This window comes from Sebastes fasciatus, chromosome 13 (genome assembly GCF_043250625.1).
Source record: "Sebastes fasciatus isolate fSebFas1 chromosome 13, fSebFas1.pri, whole genome shotgun sequence".
In the NCBI taxonomy this organism is placed as follows: Eukaryota; Metazoa; Chordata; class Actinopteri; order Perciformes; family Sebastidae; genus Sebastes; species Sebastes fasciatus.
This window is the reverse complement of record NC_133807.1, coordinates 27,066,269-27,080,234: the sequence shown is the minus strand read 5'-3', so window position 1 is coordinate 27,080,234 and position 13,966 is coordinate 27,066,269. Positions and strand designations below refer to the sequence as shown.

Below are 13,966 nucleotides of genomic sequence, written 5' to 3'. Positions count from 1 at the left end.
GATGCTGGCAAGTTGAATCAGGCATTAAAACATGCTGATCAGTCTCACCAGGATTTGGTAGAACCAGTTTCACCATTAATGATGCAGCTGTGTGTGCGTGGTTGTCGTCTTATTGGAGTGATTCAACTCTTTTAGTTGTGTATTAATAACAACTCTTTACCTGAACCACTGAAACAATCCTAATCATCCTAAACACATTCCTAATCCTAAACAGAGCTCCAGTATTTCAATTATAGCTTTTAGGAGGGTGGCTGTCAACATTTCTATATGTAATTTCAAGTGGAAATAAATACCAAATAATATCAAAGTGTGGTGAGATTAGTAAATACTAGATGATTGCATTTCATGGAGAAAATGCACGTGAATGCTGAAAGCTGAAATCAATTGCAAAGCATTGCTGAAAATACAGAAATATTAAAGCGCAAATACGGAATAGACTTCTAGAAAGTAGTATTCGGGTGGAATGACCCTTTAAATCTTTAAGTAGTAAAAGAGTAGTATTTGGGTAGAATTAACTTTTATTTTAAAACATTATGTACATCCCTAAAGAGCTGAATAGTTTGATAATTGAATGGTTTCTGTAGCTTAAAGTATGCAGAAGTAGTTAGAGTCCAAAACATGTACGGAAGAAGAAGAAGAAGAAGCAACATAAGAAGGAGAAGAAAATAAATAGAAGAAGAAGTTGCGGAATAAAGCTGCTGCTGTACAGATTTCACACCATTCCGAGTTTATTTGAATATTCAACAGGTGTTTGTCATGTCTTCGCCACAGACATGTGTTGTAACTATTTTCTGAAGAATGGTTTAATTTTGTTTCTGAGGTTTAAAAGTCTGACTGTAAACACACGTCTGCTCTCAGCGGATGTGGTGAATAAAACGCAAAGATCAGCAGTAGTGAACTGTGTGCCTGTGTGTGTCAATCACAACCTCTCCCTCCCTACCCCCACAAGTCCCAGCAACACTCGTGTGTGTGTGTGCGCCCGAGGCAACAGAGTGCAAACAGCAGACGCGTCATCAGGCCCATTTGCTGCACCTTCAGTTACCGGAAAAGGAGCAGCCCATTCTTCAAAATAAGAGTCTAAAATTATAATCATTCATAGGCTAATATTAAATGAGCTATACTTGCTGTAAACCAGAAGGTTTATATTTTCATTTCTATTTCCAGCGATGATCAAATATTAATCAATATTCTGTAGCTGTAATGCCCATTTCTCGACTCAAATGTTTTTTTTCAGAAACATCTCGTAGTGTAGTGTTTAGCTTTAAAGGTCCCATATTGTAAAAAGTGAGATTTTCATGTCTGTTATAGTATAAAGCAGGTTTAAGTGCTATATAAATACTGTGAAAGTATTGAAACGTTCAATATACGGAGAAATACGCACAGCCTGTATTTAGTAATTGTTCGTTTGAAACAAGCCGTTAGGATTTCTGTCCATTTGTGATGTCACAAATATACAATTATATAGATCATTACACGGTTTTGCACATTTGTCCCAGTTTATTTCCGGTTGCAGTGTATGTTTATGACATCAGCTGTCAGGAAGTAAACATGGACCCAAGCTGTTGCCTAGCAACGTAATTCCATTGCAATTCCGTTGAAATGAGCTAAAACGGAGCGTTTCAGACAGGAGGGTGAATACATGTATATTCAGGCAGACGGTAGGAGAAAAATAATGTGTTGTTTGAACATTAAAGCATGTAAACATGTTCTAGTAGAAACCCAATGTACAAGTATGAACCTGACAAGGAGCATGATATGGGACCTTTAAAGCCTGAAAACAGAGCCATGAGGAGGTGCAGAAGTATCTCTCATTGCACTTGAGTTACAATATGTTGAGAGGTTATTATAGAACTTTTTGCCCAATGATGCCAAAAACATTCTGCCTACTGAAGCTTTAAGCCCTAGTCCTCACTGTAGTCAGAGAAAACCAGTTTATCTGCCTGGTGAGGCATTATGAGGGTTTTTTATTCTGTAAATCCTGACCGGAAGCTCGTTGATTTAACTCCGCGTCGTCTTGACAGCAGAGGATCAACGCAGTAAAGATTGGTTGGTTAAAATCCTTCGTGTCTTCTAACCACTCCCTTTGAGCTGTCGACTGACTGCGAGCCACCCTTCACTTACCGGAGAAACCAGTCAACCCAAGTGGGTTTGTTAACTCGGCAGAAACACTTTTTTAAAAAAAAGAAAAAAGAGTCAATATATTCATCGATACCAGTATCCGGTGAAAAGTTGTTATCGCTCGGAAACCTTCTAGAAACTTTGTTTAGTCGGACCTGCTGGACGGAGACGGAGACAGCATGGTGTTAAAATCAGAAGACGGCGTAGGTGAGTGAAACAGTCAAGGAAATACATATTTTCTTCGTCTAAAATGTCGTTTAAACGTCTTTACGGGACCGTGTTTAGAATATAGAATTTAGAACATGGAATATAGAATGTTCGAATGTAACCGTTAGTTTAAATCTCAGGTTCCAAACGTGTGAAGATAGTCTGGCCTTGTTTACACTGTTTACTCTGCCATTTATACCATCACTATTGTACTTTACTGAGACAACTTTATCCATATTATAAGACTAAACTTTAGTGCCTTCATTAAAAACACAAAGTACAACATAAGAATATAATATGTTGTCATTTATAGTGTCATTAAATGGTTGAGCCAACAGTTGGTTGATGTTACATGTTTTCTGATGCTGTTTGGAATGCAACAGGAAGTACTGTACTTATGTACAGATTTGAGGTACTTGTACTTTACTTGAGTACATCTCAAGAGGCAAATATTGTACTTTTACTCCACTACATTTCGCTGACAGCTTAAGTTACTTTTCAGATTACAATTTTCCATACTTTTCCTGTCCAGAGAAAATAATGTATCTTTATTACTGCACACAAACAATTAGCAGAATTTAGTCATAACTTTACGAGACAAAAAGTTGTAATATTACGAGAATAAAGTCATAACTTTACGAGAAAAAGACGTTATCTTACGAGAAAAGACGTTATATTACGAGAATAAAGTCATAACTTTACTAGAAAAAGTCGTAATATTACGAGAATAAAGTCATAACTTAACGAGAAAAGAAGTAGTAATATTACGATAATAAAGTCATAACTTTACTAGAAAAAGTCGTAATATTACGAGAATAAAGTCATAACTTAACGAGAGAAAAAAGTTGTAATATTACGAGACTAAAGTCAAATTTTTACAAGAAAAAGTCGTAATATTACGAGAATAAAGTCATAACTTTACTAGAAAAAGTCGTAATATTACGAGAATAAAGTCATAACTTAACGAGAAAAGAAGTAGTAATATTACGATAATAAAGTCATAACTTTACGAGAAAAAGAGTTGTAATATTACGAGAATAAAGTAAAAATTTTACGAGAAAAAATTTCGTAATATTATATTAGGCTAATTGCTTGTGTGCAGTAGAAGTTAATTTCATTAATGCAAGTTAATATCAATGCAACAGTAATATTAATCCAAAAACATCATATATAATAGTACAATACTGATAGGGAGCGTTACAGTTGATAGTGTGCAATAGGAGATTCAAATAATACAAAAAAACAACAACATTGACTTAGATACATACAAATGGGTTAGCCATGCTATTTTAAGTTTGTTGATTGTTATTAACAAATTGCCATACTTGCTTGAAGAAGTGTATATATTTGTGGATTTTAATTTTACTTTCACTGTGGGTCACTGTCTCACTCATCTTCAACCGCTTATCTGGGGTCGGGTCGCGGGGGCAACAGCTCTTGCACTTTCGCTGTAGGTGTTATTTCTTAACCACATGTATAGCAACAGTTTAGTAACACATTTAATCTCTTGGCCCTCGATGCAGAGCACAATTTACCAGCTTTTTTTCTGAGAGAGAACATCGTCGGTGTCATTTTTCAGTGACTGCTGAGCTATCAACAGGTGTGAAGAGTAGACGGTTACTCCTCCAATGTCAGCATGGCAGCAAAACATTCATGTTACATTTAAATTTTCTTTATTATCCCTGCCTTTTGAGGAGGTTATCTTAGTTAAAATCACCATATTAACTTCATAGAAGCCCATTCCAACAGTTGTAATATTGTTTTAAACTGTGTAAAAGGATAGTTGTAATTCCTTTACATGCGGTTATTATTTTTTTTATTATTACCCCACAGTGTGTTACTATGAAGAAAGCCTTTGAAGTCAGACACAAATCCGTTGTTACTGAGCATGACGCTTTCATCTCTCTGTCTCGGGTTAGCCTGCCAGCATTAATTAGCACCCTCCACTTGCGTCACTATTAATCGTATTAGAGAACAGTGAACATCTGACTGACTGATCCTGTTATATGCCGCTGCTCTTTTGTCATGCCGATGGATGGAGAGGGAGAACTTGCACCACTCTTAAGCCCCACCATGGCTGAGCCCCGGCTGGCACACATGCTGCATTGTGTTTACCGGGATGAGAGGAGGGGAACAGTCGATTCTCTTTCGAGTCCATTTATCTCTGCCACTTAGAGGTCCGGGAAGTTAAAGTTGTTGTCGCTAATGGTTCCCTAATGAGTGGCGCTGAGAGCTCTAATGGGCCCTCCAGAACAATGTGCCCTGCCTGGCACTAATGCCCCGATGGTTTGATAATCGTCATCCTCTCCCCATAATCATATTTTAGCCTTCTTTCTTGCATCGGTCGCAGCCCTCCTCTCCTCTCAGGCCAGTGTTCACTCTGCACAGTTACTGCTGTAATGCAATTGGACAAATGTGTGTTTACTATGTGTGCAGAGAGGTGTTATTGCGAGTCTCATGTTTGGTAGCTCAGCAACACTCAGTAGGCTGCGTTGCTGAAATGTTTTAGTGTGGTATCACCAGCCAATGAGGCAGAAAAACAATGATATACAGTATTTGAACCACTGCTACCTGTCGCAGTAATGTTTGGCTACATGTAGGGCTGCAATCAATACATATTGTCATTGTTTATTAGGGGCCTCTTGTTTTGCCGGATATTCTTCTTCTTCCCAGGAAAACTGCCTTCCCATGCGTGAAAATTCATAACAAATCAGCTGTACATGCTAGCACATAGCAGCTTTCACCAAAATTTAGGCCCAAGTTAGCAGAAATGTTAATTTTTCATCTTTCTCCTTCTTCCTCAACATGGCTGGCCCCGACTCACAAATGCATCACTTAGATTACAACATGTCAAAAATAATTACTGCCCATCATAGGTTGCCAGAGCCAAAAGTTTTCTTAAGCTTTAGCTTCTTTTGCAGCCAAACATAAAACAAATCATAACATTTCATAGCAATATAAAAGCCAAGGAAAGCAAATCTTAACATTGGTGAAAGTGTAATCAGAAAATTAAAGTTTTAGTTTGATAAAACATTTAAAAAGTTAGTTGATTAATTGTTCTCGTCAAGATCTAAGCTGTAATTTTTTTTTTTTACAATCTAAATTAGATTTCTTAGCCACAATCATGCAGCTCTGTCCAAGTCTAAACTTAAGTCAAAACAATTAATTGATTAGTCGATTGACAGAAAATTGTCAAAATTTTTGATCATTTAGTAATTGTTTAAGGCATTTATCAAGGAAAAATCCCAAATATTTGCTGTTCCAAGCCTCTCAAATATGGGAATGTGCTCTTCTTTTGTCTTTTATTCGTTTTGTGAGTTTGATATCTTTGAATTTGAAGTTAGTCGGACAAAACAGTCAATTTCACTACGTCACCATGGGCTTGTGTTTGTTTCACTGCTGCACCTAACGATTATTTTCATTGTTGATTAATCTGTCAATTATTTTAGATTAGTTTAATTACTCAAACTCATTAATCGATTATCAAAATAGTTGGCGATTAATTTAATAGTTGACTACTAATCGATTAATTGTTGCAGCTCTACTTTATATACTTAAATGAATTTAATTTGATAGCCTAAACTTCCTCTTGTCTCTCATGGGGCTGCCTGTCAGGATAACTGGACAAACTCATGTTGTCACTACATATTGCTGTTGACACAGTTGACAGTTATGGCTGATTTGCATGGGAGCTGTATTTGCTCAGTCATAAACTTATCATCACGCAGGCTTGTGAGAAGCCATATCCTCTGTGTTCCACAAATAGAGCAACCGGTCCTCAACTTAAAAAAACGTGCGGATGGGACGCTGTAGATAAAAGTGCGGATGGAGTTTGCCAGCCATCTTGGTAATAATTTACTTCTCTTTCTCGCAGTCTGAAACATGTGAAGTCACACACACACACACAGCTATTCTTTCACAAGGAATCAAAATTGCACCATTAATATATAGCAATATTTCACTTCTGCCTTTTTCGCTCAGTCTTGCACAGTTTAGCCTGCAGTTAATTTTCCTCTTTTCTCTGCCAGCACTGATATGAGTTACTTGCAGGTTTATTTGCAGCAGGTATAGACACGCCTGCAGTCATTTTCTTCATACAGGACAAAACTCTGTGATCAGTCCTGTTTTTTAGGGCCCAGAAAATCAAAATGGCGCTTGGCAGGTGATGCGGATGTGGAAAAGCTGTTTTTTAGAGTTGATTATCACACCTCTTGTTGATTTTACAAATGGTTTGGAATATTTACTATGTGTATGGTGTGTGTTGTCTCTTTTTGAAAATGCAAAGAATGCATTGAGAAAGATCTGGCACCATAGAAACTTTGTCAAAGAGGTAAACAATGCATGCTTGTGTAGCTGCTTTGTGCACTGTTCGGATCATAGTTGAACCTGCATACCATCATGATGTTATGGAGCTGAAGGATTAAAAGTTATGAAGAATGGCTATTTTATTACTACATTTTCCACAGGATGGGTGGGTTTAGCCACAGCTTTCACTCCTCCACTAAATTATGAGAACAGCTCGCAAACAGGAAGCTGAGAGTTTGACAATATGCTTGACAGGAAATGACATCCCACAGTTTGTGTGTGTGTGTCTTCAACACAGAGACAGACATACAGAGAAAAAAAAAGCTTGGTGGGTCTTCCAGCTTTCCCATCATGTGTTTTCTGGATGTGCGTGTGTGTTTTACTGGCGAGAGAGAGGATGTTGATAGTAGGACAACCCCGATAAGAATCAAGGCCAGCAGCATTGGAGGACAAAGGCATGCATTGTGGGTAGAAATAGCACTTCCGCCTTTGAGGAAAAACATTGAGAAGCATATCAAAACAATTAACGTTGATAAATGCCAATAAAACAGAATGGAGATTATTTAAGAAAGCTGATCTTTTGTGTTCATAGTGATGGATTGTATGTGTGTATGTGTGTCTGCGTGCAGCTGCCGGATGTTTATGCTGTGGAGTCGTCTGTATGTTTGCTTTACACTGAAGCTGTGTGTATGGTGGAGGCAGGCCTTGGTATACGTGCTCCAGCTTCCACCCAGTCACATCCTCTGGTCCCAGCATTCCTCAACACAGCCAGCTGACTGACTGTGAACTGTTTCTGGGATGTCAAATGTTCTCTCACGGGAGTAACAGTCATTTGAATCCTGTGACTAGTTAGTGTGGCATACACCTGACCCGAGTGAAGTAAATACAACAACACCAGGTTGTTTTTGTAGGACAGACAAGGCTCCGAGGGGTCCCAAGATAAATTTAACACAAGGGGACTTAAGATAAAATTACAGGTTCACAAGGTGATTAAACACAATGTTGTTACTCCGTACACATGACATCTATTGCATGTCTGTCCGTCCTGGATGAGGGATCTCTCTTCTGTTGCTCTCCCTGAGGTTTCTTCCCTTTTTTCCCCTGTTAAAAGTTTTTTTTGGTTAAGTTTTTCCTTATCCGATGAGAGGGTTGTACTGTAAAGGACAGAGGGTGTCGGATCCTGTACAGATTGTAAAAAAAAACCTTCGACAAATTTGCGATTTTGGGCTATACAAATAAAATTGACTTGACTTTACTATGTTCTAATAACTATGAACAAGTTCCTCTGGTCCAAAAACACCTATTGCTTCATTTTACGAGCCAAAAAGGTTGGGAACCACTGGTGTTGTGAATATGGGTTCCATACATATTTATTTACATTTTATTTCTGACATAAATCAACCTTCACTTCACCTACATTTCCCCAAAAAACCTGAGCCAAACCCAGAGACAAAGTGCCTGATCTTGATCGATAGGGTTTTTTATTTTAAAAGAGTGATGACGATACTGATAGTGATAGACCAAGTGAAAATATTTTCCTGCTGCATTGCATTATGGTCTTTCTTAGAAGTCTAATACAGGATATAAATCATCATCATCAGAAGAGGCTTTAACCCAGCCGACACATGGATCCCATACTGACACCAGTCAGAGGAAGCTCTGTCACTGTGGGACTGCAGAGAGCAGCCGGCACAGCAGAGGGCTCCAGGTTGACTTATAACAGACATACAGACATGACTGAAGCAAGCGCTCACATCTGCTCTATGATGCAGACGTACCCGGGGCAAGTGTACACTCACGCTGTAAAAAAAAACACGCCGCTCGGGACACGACGAGGAGGAATGCTGCAATCTTTTGGCATGCGTCATTAGGCTCATTGGGATAATGCTCATGCGCCAACAAAAACATATTGTCTTCAGGACAGACTCCATTGTTGAACTGGAGGTGAAAATGATTGCATGACTGGTCGCATGACTGATCAGGAGAGAGAAGACCTGGCTCAAAGTGCTGACTCATACCAGCAGCTCATGACTTTCTCACTGTGATGAAAAGAAGAATAAATACTCCTATATTAAGGGTGTAACGATATGTTTTACAACGATACGTATCACTTTCCATTGTTCCGATACTATTCAAGGAAGATATTTGGCTCATCTAGCGATACGATATGATACGATTCAATGACTTGAAATCAATACAGTAACTTGCCGTTGTATTTTATCTGGCCATTGCATATTCTGCAAACAGCGGGCGATTTATCAAGGACATCTCCCTTTTTGCAAAAGCCTAAATGTTTCCACACGCTGCACCTCAAAAGCGGCTTGAAAATCTCTTGCTCGTCTGGCTCCTCCCCGCCATCAGCCATGCTTCGTTTTGTTCTCGTCTTTCTGAGTTTGACGTTGCTGGCGCTTATCGATGACGTCATACACAGGGAGAGTGAACCCGAGTAATGTTTAACATTTCTTTACTATTGAAAGTGATACAAAATACACTCATAAAACATTTGTTTTGCTTAAATACAAGGTGCAAATTCTTGATACAATAGATTATCTCATCATCTCATAACAATAGATTATTTACCTTGCAAATTGATTTTAGATCGATATGCGTCTCTTGTGAAGGACAACTTGCCAAATACCTATCGATGTAGTTGATCGTAGGAATATAAATCGATACATTGATGTAGTAGATGAATCGTTACACCCCTATCATATATATATATATATATATATATATATATATATATATATATATATATATATATATATATATTATATATATAATGCTCAACATAATAAAATGTTATATCATAAGACCCGGAGCCAGCGGCACAAAAGAGAAAACATAAAGTCTGCCTTATATCAAAAACTAGTCATATGTTCAAACAAGGATCCATTCAAAAGTCACATGTAGATAGAGATATAACATGTCAAGAAAAAAAGACAAATATAGCACTGAACTGGATGGTGAACACAGTGTGTATATATATATATATATATATATATATATATATATACACCCCTATCATATATATATATATTTACTTACTGCTGCTTACTAAAGACAAATATAGCACTGAACTGGATGGTGAACACAGTGTGTATATATATATATATATATATATATATATATATATACACCCCTATCATATATATATATATTTACTTACTGCTGCTTACTAAAGACAAATATAGCACTGAACTGGATGGTGAACACCATATATATATATATATATACACTGTGTTCACCATCCAGTTCAGTGCTATATTTGTCTTTTTTTCTTGACATGTTATATCTCTATCTACATGTGACTTTTGAATGGATCCTTGTTTGAACATATGACTAGTTTTTGATATAAGGCAGACTTTATGTTTTCTCTTTTGTGCCGCTGGCTCTGGGTCTTATGATATAACATTTTATTACCCTCTAAAACGTTGTTTTTGTATGTTTTTTTTAAGTGCATGTTCTTAATCCTATCATTATGGCTGGGTGTCAAACATCAATATTTTATAAGTATTTGTCTTCATTTCATGATTACAATCCTTGTAACCACAGCTCGACATATTTAATAATATATCTGTATTTAAAGAAAGGCATGTGGTTATTGTGATATAGACCTTTTTTATATTGCCATGTGTGTGTGTGTGTGTGTGTGTGTGTAGGTGTATGTGTGGAGGCAGAGAAAGGAATGACCACTGGGTGGAGCCTCCATGTTAATGGTAGTGACAGCAAAATTGAAAGGGAGAGAGAGAAAGAGAGGGAGAGGAGGTAGTGAGTAAGGCTCCTTCCTCAAATGGACTATGTCAGAGTGCTGTGAGCATGCTGGGAGCTGATAGCTGCTGTGTTGTACAGTTGAGGAAACCCGGCAGTATCTCTCTCCCTGTCTGGAGGAGCAGGCTCCTTCTCTCTGACACTTGTCATGTGGACGTCCGGCTCGTCTGCGTTACGCCACAGGAAGAGCTGACGGAAAAAGGGACTTTTTTTTATATCGAAGAAGAGAGATAAGGTGGAGTAGAGACAGAAGAGGAGCTCAAAACTGTCACTTTGGAGGATTTCTCACACAGGTTAGCACTTCAATTTGCTGACGCTTATTTATTTGTTAAATGAATCTTGTTGTTTTCAGGTTTGTTTGTGTAGCTTGTCGTCTCCGGTGCTTTGCTGTCATGTGGGACTTTGGTCAGTTTTCATTGGCTCTGTGTCCACCCCCAGCCACACTCTGACTTTATCATTAAATCAGTAAAGCTGTGCATAATGCATGCTACCCCGATACAAAAACGGATAGGATTAGGAGTCATTTAAAGTGCTACAGGCCTGACTTTTCGTCTCCTGTCATTCTCCAGCGTGGTTTGTTGTGTTGTGGTTAAGACACTGGAGATGATTGAGTGCTGGTGCAGCAGGCCAATGACTGGGCAGTGTGGTGCTGCTGTCAGTGGGGGTGAGGTGTGTCTCCCGATTCGATACTATCACGATACTTGGGTGCCGATTCGCTATGTATTGCGATATGTATTTTTAAGTATTGCGATTTTACAAGTACTGTGAGATATTACGATTTATTGTGATTTTTGTTAACTTTTTTAACACTAGACCATGAGAAAAGTTGAGTCATACACTTCTAGGGACTTTTTCTTTGGCAAATATTTAAATTGATACAGCAAAAATGTTTGATTTTCAGAATGTATGGAGTCAGATGTCCTGAAGTCAAAAAATATTTGTGTTATTTTCTTTTTATTTTGAATACATTTAACATAAATGTAAGTATATGAGTGCATAGATGCGAGTGATGGCTGGCTTTACTGCAGGTTACTGCAATACAATAACATTACCTGTCCATGAGAGAGTTAGCATGCAGCTTTAGCCATGATGTCTAGCTCTGCTTTTCCTGGCAATGTGTGAAACCTAAAGTGTTTCAATACTTTAGTATATGTGTAGTGTTTATCACTTTGGATTTAAAATGTGAGGGTGCAGGTCGTATCCATGTGGAACCTTGGAGGATATCAGAACGGATATGACGTCACGTTACTCAGACTACAACATTAAAAGCGGTATCTTCCTTCTACCATGGCATAGACTGAAATGAAGCAAATATATAGATTCTGGCATTTAAAAATCAATTTCAAAGTCGTAAAAAAAAAGACTATTTTCACTCTATTATGGACCTCTAGTGGCACAAAAGGAAGCTGGGATGACCAACAAAAAAAATGTTGAGTAAAGCCAAGGATGCTGAAGCCATCGGTCCCCCTGCCTGGGCCCTGTTGAGGAATGTCCTGACTGAGAGGCCACTTGCAGACACAAAGGGAAAGCTGTAATCGTCCCACTGCTCTTCCCACTGTCTCTGTGTTCTCCTGCCATTCGCCGTCCCACGCCTCCCCGGCCAAACACAGGGCTCCTTCTCCTGTTATCTCTCCTCTCTCAGTTCACCTCCTCCTACCCTCAGGCCAGGTCAGGTTGGATGCTTTGTGGCTTTTTGATCCATAACTGGTGGTCCATTTCGGGCCCATTTTGTTTGGGTTCTGTTTTTGTGTTTGGCAGCTATGGATCTAAAGGTCAAAGGTGAACAAGGCTTTCGGGCCTATATTAAAGGCTGGCATTCCTTCACAGCCCCTGCTTTGCTTTGTTACAAGCTGTCTGGTTCAGAAGATGAAGAGGCGTGTGTGTGGTTTCAAATATATATGAGGGAGAGTCCCCTTGGGGTTTACCGTAGTAATGAGATTCAGTCTCAGATCAGAGATCAGCGGATGAGACGGCCACGTTTTAAATCACCCTTTGTTGTTCAAGCAGCAAACAGCAGGAACGATCAGAAAGCTTAGAGCCATTTTAATAGACCTGGGCTTACTCTTGCATGTGTGTTTTTGCCCAGCTCACATAATCGATTGTTTGTGTGTTTTGTCCTGAATGCATTTAACCTCATCATGAAGTAGACTGCTTCTTGTTACAGCTGACGCTCTTATTGGTTTAGGCTAGGGGTCGATTGATTGGGGCCTACAGGGACCTTGGGGGATGGAGGGTGCATTTTGCAGTCCAAAGGTAACTATCCGTGTAAATGTAAGGACAGAGGCTGTACAACAGCAACAACAGCATTAAGGAACAGGGGGGAAGGGGAGGGGAGAAATCAACTGATAAGATTGTCTAGAAACAGAAAGACAGGAGGGTACAAAGGAGTAGATGATAGAGGTAGAAGAGTACGGGTAATCAAGTCTAAAGTATGTGAGGACCAAATGGATGCTGTTTCTTTCACAAAGAGGAAAAAAGCTATAGTCACAGAAGAGATGAAGGACCTCGTGCATGGAGACATTTCTGCTATCGGTGTCATTCATCTGCCTCGATCAGTGCGTGCACTTCATCAAAATGTAATTATGTACAGGCACACAGACACATGGCTGCAGGAATGGATGCGTATCTCTTTGCATATTCCCTCAGTCAGCAGATCCCAGGCAGCGTTGAAGCGTAAATATATTCACTGATGTCTCCATCTGGTCCAGTAGATATACAGTAGATAGAAGAGATCCGGTGTCACGCTAAACTGTGTCATTCAGGTCTGTGTGGAGCATAGATATGTCTTTCTCCTCAGTGTGTATCTTGTAGGGCTGGGACGATTCACCTATCTCCCGATTCCATACTATCACGATACTTGAGTGCCGATTCCATATGTATTGCGATTCTACAAGTATTGCGATTCGGTACTACGATTTATTGAGATTTTTAAAAACTTTTTTTAACACTAGACCATTGGGAAAAGTTGAATCATACGCTTCTAGGGACAAGTTAGTGGTATTTTTAATTTATAAGGGACATAATGTTTTTTACTTCTGGTGACTATAATCCAATCAATCTTAGTTCCATATATATATTTTGTATACACAGTTCCCTTTGTTAAGACCTTATTTTGAAAACCGGACGTAGTCATACGTGTACACTTCCGCTAACTTCGCGAAGTCTCTCGCTAGCTTCTCTTTATAGATCTATGGTCACCTCCTTCGGGGCCGTTTGAATGCGTTTAACATAAATGTCAGTATATGGGTGTTCTACAGTTGTAGCGTTGGCTGATTTAACCACAATGATCTGAGTGACGGCTGGCTTGACCGCACATTACCGCAATATGATAACGTTTCCTGTGCATGACAGAGTTAGCATGCAGCTTTAACCATAATGTCTAGCTCTGCTTTTCCATACTTTACTGTATGTGTAGTGTTTACCACTTTGGATTTAAAATGTGAGGGTGTGTATCGTATCCACATGGATCCTCCGCCGTTTCTTACTTTCTCATTTTGGCTCGCTGTGGTTTGTTTTGGTTGACGGATACGGAACGGATATGAGGTCACGTTATTCAGATTACAAC

The 13,966-nt window shown here is 38.9% G+C and overlaps 1 protein-coding gene across 4 annotated transcripts in view; it reads left to right on the top strand.

Annotated features, from left to right (window-relative positions):
- The window catches only part of cyth1a (cytohesin 1a), a 51,281-nt gene that overhangs the window by 15,356 nt on the left and 21,959 nt on the right, over nucleotides 1-13,966 (top strand). Inside the window, exon 1 of one of the 4 annotated variants that reach the window (XM_074656589.1) lies at nucleotides 2,077-2,325. The exons of 2 other annotated variants lie outside the window; for them this stretch is intronic. In XM_074656589.1, the coding sequence (XP_074512690.1) occupies nucleotides 2,298-2,325 (28 nt within the window). In that variant the 5' untranslated portion in view covers nucleotides 2,077-2,297. Of the gene's footprint in view, nucleotides 1-2,076; nucleotides 2,326-10,550; nucleotides 10,695-13,966 lie in introns of those variants that run through there. One more of the 4 variants, XM_074656591.1, reaches the window with a different exon arrangement.